At 54.3% G+C, this 14427-nt stretch overlaps 1 protein-coding gene across 3 annotated transcripts in view; it reads right to left on the reverse strand.

Moving 5' to 3' along the window:
* Window positions 1-14427, reverse strand: part of LOC116957174 (beta-arrestin-1-like) — a 98528-nt gene continuing 84101 nt past the window's right edge. For all 3 annotated transcript variants that reach the window (XM_032979172.2, XM_032979174.2, XM_032979171.2), the window contains 3 exons: window positions 13840-13916; window positions 13408-13462; window positions 1-11102 (listed from right to left, as the gene is read on the reverse strand). In XM_032979172.2, coding sequence (XP_032835063.2) covers window positions 10988-11102; window positions 13408-13462; window positions 13840-13916 — 247 coding nt within the window. In that variant the 3' untranslated portion in view covers window positions 1-10987. The remainder of the gene's footprint in view (window positions 11103-13407; window positions 13463-13839; window positions 13917-14427) is intronic.

Genomic DNA, 14427 nt, shown 5'->3' on the forward strand with positions numbered 1-14427 from the left:
TTTCACGTATGTGTTTTTTATTATTATTATTCTTTTAAATTACATCCACAGCTTAAAACACGAGTTTACGCACGCACATTTTATTTTTAATCCACAAGATATATCAAACTGGGGTGGGGTGGGGGGTTGGGTTTGTTCACCGTGTCAGTAAAAGTCGAACGAAGACTACACATCATCATATTTAAGGAGAAATAAACCCTCCCCCCCCACGTATTTACGATACTACACGCTACCAACGATTTTCAAATCAGCGGTCCGCTTTTACAGGATTGTCCATACACTGCGACGCGTCCTTACGCATGGGAGGAGTAGGAGGGGGCGGGTTTTCGAGACCAATAATATTCATAACATAGGGTCGTTTTTCTCACGCGGTTTAGATCGGGTAAATATACAATGTGTGTCGTTAAACCCGCGACCACCACCACCACCACCCGACCCAGCCAATCAGTAAGGTTTGGGGGAACAAAAAAAAACCAACATTAATGGGTGTCTACCCCTTCTCTGGCAATAAAACAGGGAAGTTTTAAGATGTTCAAACACCTTTTTGCAAGGAATCAAGACCTGCATTAACCACGCACAGTACTTTTTTCTTGGCAAAACATGCAAACAAAACAAGATGCTCTGAATAATAATAATACAAATAATGTACGCATACTTTGTTGAGGTATCCCCGTGTGAAGTTTTTTGTGACTGCGACGATCCACAATCTTTGGTTCTTTCGGTAAAGTCACGGAGGTAAAAAAACAAAGATATATAAAAGAAAGTTAATCAAATCACGACGTTTCGGAAGCAACACAAGCCTCCGCCATCAGGTGGGACAGTCACAGCAAGAAGTAAAGTGGACTTACAGCGAATTACTTTTTGCTGTGACTATACCAACTGATGACGGAGGGGCTTTGTGCTGCTTCCGAAACGTCGTGATTTAAATGAAGTTTTTTTTATTTAATTTAATTATATATATTTTACCTACGTGACTTTACCGAGAGAAGCAAAGAGTATGATTCGATGAACTTTATACTGTGTAGGAACCTCCTGGTTACACCACCGGCCCACAGGCGATTATTGTGTCCGTCCGTCGTGCATCCAAAAATGGGAGGGGTAGGGCTGGGTGGGGAGGAGAGGGTGGGGAGGGGCTGGGTGGGGAGGGGCTGGGTGGGGCTGGGTGGGGAGGGTAGGGAGGGGCTGGGTGGGGAGGGGCTGGGTGGGGAGGGGCTGGGTGGGGCTGGGTGGGGAGAGGAGGGTGGGGAGGGGCTGGGTGGGGAGGGGGTGAGAGGGGTGGGGCTGGGTGGGGAGGGGCTGGTCACCCCGTGGTGCCCCCCTTATAAAACTCAACGTTTAACCTACTCACGCCGGCTTGTGCCCGCCCCTCACAGTCGGGCATACTGTGCTGAACACACCACGTGGTGGTGCCGTTGTTGTTGACTCTGGCCATTGACCGAGCAACCCAACAACGTTCCTACCGCCAGCTCCTCCCTCCGCAGGAGAACGTGTTATTGTTTTTTTTACCTACGTGACTTTACCGAAAGAACCAAACAGTATGGCTATCACATGATGAAGCTGCTCACCCCGAGCTGCAAATGCTCTGATACGTGTGGCATTGCGCTTGTACTGTTTGACTCTTGGCGTTGCCCTCTGGGTCTGACACTGGTGGTGAGACTCGCCCATGAAGCAGCTTCAAAGACAGCGCCACAACACTGTTATTGTGAGAGCGCGTTTTGTTCGCATGTGCAGCACAAGTGCCGTGGTGCGCGCGTGTGCGCGTGTGCGTGTGCTTAGCGGAGTACTTGATGATGATGATGATGCCTTGCAAAAATCTAGAATCCGCTTGGTGACGGCTCTTGTTTTATCGCTACGAAGGTTAAAAAACCATGATTCGTATTCTTCGCGCCTTCGATACTGGCAGGATAAGGTATCCCGTGACACAGCCGCTCAACCACGAGCTCGGCATGTTCCGATGCGCGTGGCATTGCCCTTGTGACGTTCGCCTTTTTTTGCCGTCGCTCGCTGTGCCTGACGCCGGTGGCGAGGCCGGGCCCTGAAGAAGCCTGCCGTCGCCGGTGTAGGCCAATCGCTCGCAAAGACAACGCACGCACACATCAGGGCTCTCTCAAACAGATTTATGTTGAAGTGATTGTGGTTATGGTTGTACTTTATTAATCCCTCATCTCTCTGCATATATATATTACGTACAATGGAACAAGAAAAGGTTTTTAAAAAAAACAAGAGCAATGTAATACAATACACTTTTTTTTTATAAATAAAAAAGGTCCATCTTATGTGTTAGTGAATTTTTGTTATATTTTAGGCAGGAAATTAGTTTTTAAATTTAGATTTTTTTTTTCTGGTGGGGCGAGGGGGGGGGGACCCCCAGACCCCATGAAAGATTTGCCTCCCCCACCCCCAATGTTGACTCCATGGCTACGGCCTTGACTAATAATGTACGCATACTTTGATAGTGGCAAAATAGGTATCCCATGATAGAGCTGCTCACCCCGAGCTGAATGTGTTCTGATACGCGTGGCACTGTCTTTGTGCTGATCTCTGGTCTACTAACACGGTGGCGAGACTAGGCCGTAAAGAAGGCTTCCTGTCCCCTAGCGTAGGCCAATCAGTTTCAAATACAATGCATGTAACATTATTAATTATTATTATTTTGATTTAAAGCTTTCGTGACTGCAAGGGATTCACATTCTTGGTTCTTTCGGTAAAGTCACCACCACCACGTAGAAGGGAAGCAATAAAATAATAAAAATATAAAACAATACAATTCTCGCGACGTTTCGACTGCAACGCAAGCAACACCCGATGATGACAACTGCTCGTGTTGCAGTCGAAACGCCGTGAGAATTTTATCGTCTTATATTTTTATTATTATTTCATTGTTTCCCTTCTACGTGGTGACAACTTTAACCGAAAGAACCAAGAATATTATTACTGTTAGAGCATGTTTGCATGTGGTTAATGCACTACATGATGCCTTGCAAGAGGCATCCGTTTGGTGTTGGACCATCTTAACACACAACCTCCCCACGTTGTTGTTGTTGTTTTTTTGCAGCCAGAGAAGGGTGAAAATCTATTCCTATTTACCAGAGTTTCGTTTGGCTCTATGACTTCAGCACAACCGGCTGTGTGTTGGGGGAAGTAAACCCCACGGCAACGTTTGCAACTCGGGGAGTTTGACGCTTGACCCGTGAGGCGATGTTTACCATTAGAGGGACCGTCCATAAATGACGTCACGCGATTTTGGACGATATTTGACCCCCCTCAAATATGACGTCACAAAGTTCTGCTCCCGTCCCCCCCCCCCCCAAAAAAAACATGCTTCAAATCGCTTTACACTATTAAAAAATTATATTTCATTAAGTAGATACGTGTCGGCTATATTTATTTAAAGTTGCGCAATTTTGATGCGACGTCACATTTCTCAAACACCCCCCCCCCTCCTCCTCATCACCCCCCCCCCCACTCCTAGGTGCGTGACGTCATTTATGGACGGCCCCCTTAAATCGAGGTGGGGTAAAGGTGATCTCATCACCGAGGCAAGCTGATCGGCTGCGTAGACCCAGAGCTGAGCTGGGCTGAGGGGGTTAATGTATTAATAATGTGACGAGGGGGTGGGTGGCCAGCACCACGCCCTACCGCCTTTGTCTCCCCAGTGGCGATGTTCACGCACCGCACCACTTACTCGTTCGAGGCCGAGTCGACCTAGGTGGAGGCCCAGGGCCGGTTAAAATAATCGTCACCGGTGGTGGCCGTGAGCGGGAATCGTGGTTCACAGCGTAGCGCGCTAACCGCTACGCCACAATGCGTTACGCTTCCCAACGTGCGCGGGGTCACGTGACAGATTTGACGTCACAGCTCACTTGCCGTGCAAAAAAAATAAAAAATAAATGCATTTTTTAAATAATTTTTTGCATGGCGTACAGTCTGGAAAGTACCCACGTGGCAAATTTCCGGTTTGTTGCATGACGGGAAAGTACGCTAAACATTTTGAACAGACACACTTTTTTATATATGTGGAGAAAATGTCCATGCCGCTGGATTGTAAATGTTGCGGAATTGCTCTCCAACACAACCGGTTAGTGCTGTACGAGTAACGAATTGGCACGTTCTATTCACGTGAAAAAACCCCCCTTACTAATTGGCTGTGTTTCGGGGTGGTGGCAGGGGTTTCACGACAGATTTATATTGAAGCGATCCAACCCAAAACAAAACAAAACCTGTATTATGTATTTTATGTATTATCCATGGCGTATGTCTGCTGCTGTGTCCTGGACAGCGCTGTGAGATCCTTGATGAATCGCATTATTATTATTGTTAATGTAGTCGTATGCGTTACAGTGGGTTACGTTAATCCCAAGTTATACAGGGTGCTTCAATACCACGGGAAATGTGCCCTGGAATGAGATTCCAGGGCGTGTGTTGACAATAATAGCGAACATGTTGACAGTGTATTATCCGGGTTTTTTTTTCTTCCCATTAAAAACGATTGTCCCATGTAAGTGTTAACAAAACAAATGTTAAAGCACCCTGCATTTACGCAATCTAACCTCCATCAATCCTCCTTCTTTGGTTCTTTCGGTAAAGTCCCGTAGAATGAGAATACAATAATAAATTAATAAAACAAAACACAATAAAATTATCACGTTTCGGCCACAACGCAAGTGGCCGAAACGTCGCGAGAATTTTATTGTCTTATTTTATTTTATTAATTTATTATTTTATTCTCATTCTACGTGACTGTACCGAAAGAACCAACGAAGACGAATCCTTGCAGTCACGAAAGCTTTAAATCTCCCATCAATCCCTTTATTATGGGACTGTGACGCCCTCTCACCCGCCATTCCATGTTTAAAGCTGCACGTCACGGCACACGTCACACGTCACACACACACAGACGACATCGCCCTCTAGTGGTTTACAGTTATAACGACAATGATCGCAGGGGCTCCTCTCCCGAGAAAGCTGCGCGCCGTTTTCATGACGCGTAATTGGACATGACGCGATGATGAATGTGCGAATTGCACGGAGCCAACGGAACTACTGCGTCGCCGCGCGCGAGTTGGGAATTGGGTGGCGGTCGTAACGGCCGCCTCGAGGCAGCGTCGCCATCGCACGAGGCATTGGGACGACGCTGGACGCTTCCGGATGCTAACCCGCCACACCTCACTTTTTGCTCGGCCCGGATATACGGACGCGATCGAGCGAACGGAAACCACCACATCGCGGCGCGAGTTGGAATAAGCGCGCGGTCGCAACAGGCCGCTTCGGCGTAGACGAGTCTCGTCATCGCACGAGGCATCGCTATGCTGCTGGATGCATCTAGACGGCTACACACCCTACCCTACCCTACCCCCCCACCACCACCACCACGCGCTCCCTCAGTATTTGTTCGGCCCTGCTTTACGCATCTCAAGGTGCGTCATCACGCACTGGTGCTTTACCCCCCCCCCCCTCCTATAGCATGTATTATTCATTATTATGCGATTTCTCCGTAGCACGGCGTTCTTCAGGAAACCGCAGCTGCCACCTGTTACGACCGCGTTGTCATACGGGAGCAGATTGTGCATCGGCAACGACTCCGGGCACAGTCCGCAACTGCACGGCCGGAAAGCAATCCACGCAGCCAGGCGGTCGGATCCGAGCCACATCACTTTCCCGTCGTTGTGATGTCACTTCCTGTCGTTGTGATGTCACTTCCTGACTGTCGAAGGCAGTGACTTCCCGTCTGCGGCGTGATGTAATTTTCCACCAAATGCAGGCGCCGCCTCCGAACCGATCGGGTGTGACTTCCTGTCGACGTGATACCACTTCCTGTTGATGTTTTTACCACTTCCTGTCAATGCGATACCTCTTCCTGTCATTGTGATGTCACTTCCTGTAAGCGCGATACCTCTTCCTGTCATTGCGATGTCACTTCCTGTCAATGCGATACCTCTTCCTCTCGATGCGATATCCTCTTCCTGTCAATGCGATACCTCTTCCTGTCGATGCGATACCTCTTCCTCTCGATGCGATACCTCTTCCTCTCGATGCGATACCTCTTCCTCTCAATGCGATATCCTCTTCCTGTCGATGCGATACCTCTTCCTCTCGATGCGATATCCTCTTCCTGTCGATGCGATACCTCTTCCTCTCGATGCGATACCTCTTCCTCTCGATGCGATACCTCGGATTCGCCGTTGGTGGGGCATGGCGACCCTCGAATTGAGCCGCCCTCGCAGCATTTCCAGTTTTTTTTTTCTTCATCACTTCACGAGCGACGAGTCCCCGAGCGCCCTACGGAACCAAGACGGTTTTCAACCCTCGCAAGAAAACAACAACGGCCGCTCACGGCCGAGAGAGACGGCTTTGTCGGCGCTGGCCGGCAAATGACGACCTTGGGCACCGCGGCGGGCCCGCTGCCAGATGCCGCGCCGCTTCCGGGGATCCGCGTCCGGAACCGCGCCTCTCCCTTCCTTCCGATATTCGTAATCCGGTAGGAGCCACGCACTTTGAGATCGTCTACGACAAACTCATCTCGGTTCCAACCGCTTGTTCCTTCGTTCAGTTTATTGTTCAACCCCCCCCGCCCCCCCCCGCCCCCCCCGGCGCACCTCCGATTAGCACGGTTGGCTACGTACAGCGTTAAAGAAGTTCAACGCACGTACGTACATCACACGGCAACCGCGAACCACTTGATTTGGCAACAACGCCGCGGGATTGCCGGCGGGTGGCGGTTCGTGCAACGACCGCGATCGACAAACCGATTTGGCGCGACTAAAATCGGCCCGTGTTAATGGCTCTCCTCTGCAGCCTTGTCTAGACCGCCCGACTCAAAGGAGGAGTGAAAGCGCGACTACTTCGTACCCCCCCCGTGTGGTTTCGGGCGGGCGGGCGGGGGTGGGGGGGAGACTCGAAATCAAAGGAAACCAAACGTCTCTCTCTGGCTCGACTTAGCCATAATTGGCGGAATGCAGGTCGTGGGATCGATACCGACCATTGACACCTCCTGTATATTTGGAGTTTGCGTGTCTCTCTCTCTCTCTCTCATCATCACGGTGGCTCGGAGACGTTAACTACCTCGCCTGGTATACATGAGTTTGTGGGTTCAATCCTAACCCTTGACGCCTGCTATATATTTGGAGTTTGCGTGTCTCTCTCTCTCTCTCATCATCACGGTGGCTAGGAGACGTTAACTACCTCGCCTGATGTACAGGAGGTCGTGGGTTTGATCCGGACCCCTGACGCCTGCTGTATATTTGGAGTTTGTGTGTCTATCTCTCATCATCATCACAGTGGCTAGGAGATGTTAACTACCTCGCCTGGTATGCAGGAGGTCGTGGGTTCAATCCCGACCCTGACGACGCCTGCTGCTGCTGTATATTTGGCGTTTGCGTGTCTCTCTCTCATCATCATCACAGTGGCTAGGAGATGTTAACTACCTCGCCTGGTATACATGAGATTGTGGGTTCAATCCTGACCCTTGACGCCTGCTATATATTTGGAGTTTGCGTGTCTCTCTCTCTCTCATCATCACGGTGGCTAGGAGACGTTAACTACCTCGCCTGCTGTACAGGAGGTCGTGGGTTTGATCCGGACCCCTGACGCCTGCTGTATATTTGGAGTTTGCGTGTCTCTCTCTCTCTCTCTCACCGTGGTGGTCGCGTGGATTTTTTCTTCCAGTTTCCCCCCCCCTCCCACATTTAGAATCAACGTCACGCGTTCATTCGAGTGTTTCGCCGCCACTGTAAATTTCCACACTGATGACGACGATAAGCCGCCACTTGGTTGAGTGGCTATTATTTTGTGGTCCCCAGGTCAGCTACGTAGCAGCTCAATGGGTCCTTAACCGTCTGCTAACCCGAGAGAGCTACCGACCGATAGTTTCGTTGGTGGTGCCGGCGGTGGCTTCTACCACAGGTACGCGGAGGGGGAAGGAGGGATGTAGGAGGAGGAGTGAGGGTGAGAAAGGGGAACACGAACAAAAAAATCATTTGGCGATGATATTTCTCGGGCCGTGCCGCTGCTGAGCGGGAATTGGCACAATCACTCACCCCACCCAACCACCCACCCCACCCCATCCGCCTGCCCATCTCTTAACCCCCACTCTAAAGGAGGGTCTGCTCTTCCCGTTCTCTGGGCCAAACGTTCTCGGAAGGCGGGGGGGGGGGATCACCGCGCGTTGTGACCGCACCACGAGATGATCACCCTCCACCCCCGCGCCCGGCCATCACCGAACCGCCCGGAACCACCCACTCAAAAGGAGGGTTAAACGTCGGCCTACTCTTCCCCATGCTCTGGGCCAGAGCCCCCCCCCCCCCCCGACCCCCAAGAGGTTAAAGCGTTCCTCCTACCAACGCGTTCTAAATCGCCTTCAATATCCGGTACAGTAACGACGCTGCTGCCACCGCTGACTCGGGGGGAGGGAGGCGTGGCGACGGATAAGCGAAAGTTCATTACAATATACAAGACGGGATTTCTATCGAGCGAGACGACAACAACAACAACAACAAATTGCGGTCGCTGGGTGGGGAGCAACACCGAGAGATTTCTCGGCCGCTTACTCTCGCTCTCGATAGCTCCATCTCGTTCCTGATTCCCCCCCCCCCCCTTCTTTTCCACTGGCACATCCGAGCTGTGCCAGCACGGGGCCAGCACGGGGCAGCATGGCACGGGTAGGTTTTGTTAAATTCCCACTGCACATTTAACAGAGCCGAGCCAGAACCGAGCTGTGCTAAGGTGGCCTCACAAGATATCAGATTATAGCCTTTTTCCACCTGCACACGTGAGCTGTGCCAGCACGGGGCCAGCACAGGGCCAGCATGGCACGGATGGAGTTTCTTTCCACTGGCAATCTATCGAGCAGAGCCGGAACCGAGCTGAGAATACAGTGAGTTACTGGGTAGGTGGACGAGTGAGTGGGCGTGTGAATGAGTGGGTGGGCGAGTGAGTGGATGAGCGAGTGGATGAGTGGGTGGGTGAGTGAGCGTACGAGTGGGCGAGCGAGTGACCGGAGAGGTGAGCGGGAGCGTGAGTTACTGGGTGGGTGGGTGAGTGTGTGAGTGGCCGCGTAAGTGAGTGTGTGTGGGTGAGTGGGCGCATGAGTGAGTGGGTGGGCGAGTGAGTGGATGAGTGGGCATGTGAATGGGCGAGCGAGTGACCGGATAGGCGAGTGGGAGCATGGTGGGTGGGTGGGTGGATGAGTCTGTGAGTGGCCGCGTAAGTGAGGGTGTCGGTAATTGGGCGTGTGAGTGAGAGGGTGGGTGAGTGAATTAGTGGATGGGTGAGTGGGCGAGTGAGAGGGTGGGTGAGTGGGCGCGTGAGTGGGCGCGTGAGTGAGTGAGTGTGTGAGTGGGCGAGCGAGTGGATGGGCAAGTGTGTGAGTGGGCGTGTGAATGAGTGGGTGGGCGAGTGAGTGGATGAGCGAGTGGATGAGTGGGTGAGTGGGTGGGTGAGTGAGCGTACGAGTGGGCGAGCGAGTGACCGGATAGGTGAGTGGGCGAGTGGGAGCGTGGTGGGTGGGAATGGGCGAGTGAGAGGGTGGGTGAGTGAGTGGGCGCGTGAGTGAGTGGGCGAGCGAGTGGATGGACAAGTGTGCGAGTGTGTGAATGGGCGAGCGAGTGGGCGGGCAAGTGTGCGAGTGGGCGGGAAAGTCTGTGAGTGGACGAGCGAGCGCGGTCGCGTCGATCTTTCCCCGGGGTCGTCCGCGGTTTGTCCCCCTCCACAGCGAGAATCGACGTCACGCATTTTTGAGCATTTGGCCGCCCCATTAATGTCCGCACGACGACAGCGGTGACGAGCCGCCGCCGCTTCGCCGAGAGAACATCGTCTGCTGTGGCCACCGGGCTGGCCGCTTCTGAAACAAGAGCTACCCCCGCAGCTCGGTTGGGGGACTTTACACAGCGGCGGCGGTAAAAATAAAAAAGCAAAGCGGTTCACGGCGGCGACGCACGCTTGGCGAAGATCGGAGCGAAAAATCGAAGCGCGCGGCTTAAACGGCACGACCCGAAAAGCACGAAAACGGCCGGCGTCGTCGTCAGCCATTGTCGTCAGCCGTCGTCGTCGTCAATCCACTGCTGGATGAAGGCCTCCCCCGGACCCGCCCCTGCAACCGCCGCTGAGGACCGAGCTAGCTCGCCCATCCCGTCGAGGGGCTCGTGAACCGTCATCACGAGACACTCCGGTGGTCACCCTCGCAGCAGCAGCAGCAGCACCAGCAGCAGCACCACCACCACCAGCAACACCATCAGCAGCAGCACCAGCAGCAGCATCAGCAGCAGCACCAGCAACACGATCAGCAGCAGCATCAGCAGCAGCACCACCAGCATCAGCAGCACCACCACCAGCATTCCCACCACCAGCATCACCACCACCATCCCCACCACCAGCACCACCACCAGCACCACCAGCACCACCACAACAAGCAGCAGTTCCAGCAGCACCACCAGCACCACCACAACCAGCACCACCAGCAGCAGCGGCACCAGCGGCAGCTTTTGGCTGACCGTAGAACAAAGACGGTGGTCACCGCATCATCGCGCGGCGCTTCCAGACGCGCTTCCGCGGCCGTCTGGAACGCGCTCTTCCTCCCGCTGGGAGCCGTGGCGCTTTTAAATCGTCGCCTCGATCGGCGAACTCGTTTCTTTACGACTGCTTTTGCCCGTTCAGTTTGTTGTCCTCCCCAATCCCCCGCCTCCACCCCCCCTCCCACCCCCCGACGGTGCCCCGCAGAATCATCGTCGTCGTCATCGTCGTCATCATCGTCGTCGTCATCGTCGTCATCATCGTCGTCATCATCGTCATCGTCGTCATGGAGGCAAGGGAGCCACTGGACCCAGCGCGCGTAAAATAAAAAATATTCCGTTTATTTTTTTTCTCGCGGGTGCCGTCAACTCCCCCCCCAACCCCAATGCCGCTCGTCGTCGTCGCCATCGTCGCCGCCACCGGTTGCCGCCGGTTGCCGCCGGTTGCCGCCGGTTACCGGCGGTTACGCCGCCGCCCCCTCCTACTTCCCGTTGGGCGAGTCCGGCGGCGGCTCCTCCTCCTCCTCGTCCTTGGCCCCCTTCAGCCGTTGCCTCGCAAAGTCCTCGAACACGATGTCATCGTCCCACGCTTCTCCGCTGGGGCACGGCACGCACAGAACACACGCACGGCGCGCAGGGAACACAAGCACGACCACAAGCACACACGCACACACGCACACACACGACCACACGCACACACACACACACGCACACACGCGCACACGCACACACGCACACACGCACACACGCACACACGCACACACGCACACACGCGCGACAATGCGCAGGGGGAGGACACGCAGTTAGACGCCGAGTTAAGAGTCAAGACACAGGGGGCTTGGGTACGGCTACAAGCGGCGACAATTTGTGCCTCACGGTCAGAACTTCCTGGGTTCAATTCCCGACTAGGGGAGCCGGACAAAGATCCCCCCCCCCGTGTGTAGCCTTGACAGAGCGTTGGAGCAAGCGCTGTTAGCGAGCAGCAGCAGCAGCAGCAGCGCCTACGAAGGGCGGCATGGGGCACAAGGGTGGTGGGTGACCAGCACCACGCCCGGCCGCCTTTGTCTCTCCCCCAGTGGCGATGTTTACTACACACCGCACCGGGTGCTCATTTGAGGCTGAGTAGACCTAGGGGAGGCCGAGGACCGGTTCAGATAATTATCGTCACCGTGAGGGGGATTGGAACGCAACGTTGTGCTAACGAATGCACACACCCACATGAAGACCCACAGACTCACACAGAGACCCATAGACTCACGCAGAGCCCCACAGACTCACGCAGAGACCCATAGACTCACACAGAGACACACAGACTCACATAGAGACCCATAGACTCACGCAGAGACATACAAACTCACAGAGACCCACAGACTCACGCAGAGAACCACAGACTCACGCAGAGACCCACAAACTCACACAGAGACCCACAGACTCACATAGAGATCCACAGACTCACGCACAGACCCACAGACTCACGCAGAGACCCATAGACTCATGCAGAGACACACAAACTCACAGAGACCCACAGACTCACACAGAGACCCACAGACTCATACCGAGACCCACAGACTCACACAGAAACCCACAAACTCACATAGAGACCCACAGACTCACACAGAGACCCACAGACTCACATAGAGATCCACAGACTCACGCACAGACCCACAGACTCACGCAGAGACCCATAGACTCACGCAGAGACACACAAACTCACAAAGACCCACAGACTCACACAGAGACCCACAGACTCATACCGAGACCCACAGACTCACATAGAGACCCACAGACTCACGCAGATACCCACAGACTCACAGAAACCCACAAACTCACATAGAGACCCACAGACTCACATAGAGACCCACAGACTCACACAGAGACCCATAGACTCACGCAGAGACACACAAACTCACAGAGACCCACAGACTCATACCGAGACCCACAGACTCACACAGAGACCCACAGACTCACACAGAGACCCACAGACTCACACAGAGACCCACAAACTCACAGAGACCCACAGACTCACATAGAGATCCACAGACTCACGCACAGACCCACAGACTCACACAGAGACCCATAGACTCACGCAGAGACACACAAACTCACAGAGACCCACAGACTCACACAGAGACCCACAGACTCATACCGAGACCCACAGACTCACATAGAGACCCACAGACTCACGCAGATACCCACAGACTCACACAGAAACCCACAAACTCACATAGAGACCCACAGACTCACATAGAGACCCACAGACTCACACAGAGACCCATAGACTCACGCAGAGACACACAAACTCACAGAGACCCACAGACTCATAGCGAGGCCCCCCGGACTCACATAGAGACCCACAGACTCACACAGAGACCCATAGACTCACGCAGAGACACACAAACTCACAGAGACCCACAGACTCATACCGAGACCCACAGACTCACACAGAGACCCACAGACTCATACCGAGACCCACAGACTCACACCGAGACCCCACAGACTCACACCGAGACCCACAGACTCATACAGAGAACCCACAGACGCACACAGAGACCCACAGACTCACACAAAGACCTGTAGACTCATGCAGAGACACAAACTCACAGACACCCACAGACTCATACCGAGGCCCACAGACTCACACCGAGACCCCACAGACTCACACCGAGACCCACAGACTCATACAGAGAACCCACAGATGCACACAGAGACCCACAGACTCACACAAAGACCTGTAGACTCATGCAGAGACACAAACTCACAGACACCCACAGACTCATACCGAGACCCACAGACTCACACCGAGACCCCACAGACTCACACAGAGACCCACAGACTCACACAAAGACCTGTAGACTCACGCGGGTACTCACTGACTCACAGGGAAGTGGCCTCGTTGACTTACTTTGTTTCGAAGACGATCAAGTCGGCGTCGACCGGCGCATCGCTGTCGGGCGCCACTGCACCAGGGCCAAGAGGGAAAACCCCGGTGAGCGGTTACCACAGTAACAACCACTCACACCGATTCACACCGCACGGCTGGGGGAGGGTGGGGGGGCGGGGCAGCGTACGCTTCTGTCTGCGGTTGCCCAGGTTCGAACCCACGACCTCCCGCGCACCGGGCGAGGGAGTTAACATCTCGACAAATACAGGCGTTGCCAGGGGTCGGGGATGGAACCCACGACCTCCCGCGCACCGGGCGAGGGAGTTAACATCTCGACACATACGGGCGTCGCCAGGGGTCGGGATGGAACCCACGACCTCCCGCACGCCGGGCGAGGGAGTTAACAACTCGCGGGGGGGGGGGGAGTGGGGGGGGGCGTCTCGTGGGACTGACCTGAGCCTGCACGTGAGATGGACTCCTCGGGGGGCTTGGGGTGCATCAGGGTGAAGGGCAGCTCCACCGCAACGTCGCTGGGCACGACGACATAGGGGTGGGTGGGGGTGGGTGGGTGGGGGTGGGTGGGTGTGGGTGGGTGTGGGTGGGTGTGGGTGGGGGTGGGTGGGGGTGGACGCCGCTCGTCACCGCTCACTCGTTTTCCACCACCCTCTCTACTTCGTCACGACTCTCTCTGTCTTGGTCGGCGTGCCACGCTCATCGGAGGTATGTGCAACATACATACAACACACAGACAAAGATCCCCCGTGTAGCCTCTAACAGGCTGCAGGGGCAAGTGCTGTTAGCGAGTAGCAGCAGCACCTATACACAGACAAAGATCCCCCGTGTAGCCTCTAACAGGCTGCAGGGGCAAGTGCTGTTAGCGAGCAGCAGCGCCTATGAAGGCACACGACGGGGTGGGTGGCCGGCAACCACGCCCGGCCGCCTTTGTCTCCCTAAGTGGCGCTCCCCACATACAACATACGTACACACGCACGCACGCACACACGCCGACTTGCACGCCACCACGGGAGCGCCGTTAACGCG

The sequence above is a fragment of the Petromyzon marinus genome, chromosome 70, assembly GCF_048934315.1.
Source record: "Petromyzon marinus isolate PM22_M1 ecotype Great Lakes invasive population chromosome 70, UKy_Petmar_22M1.pri1.0, whole genome shotgun sequence".
Classification (NCBI taxonomy): Eukaryota; Metazoa; Chordata; class Hyperoartia; order Petromyzontiformes; family Petromyzontidae; genus Petromyzon; species Petromyzon marinus.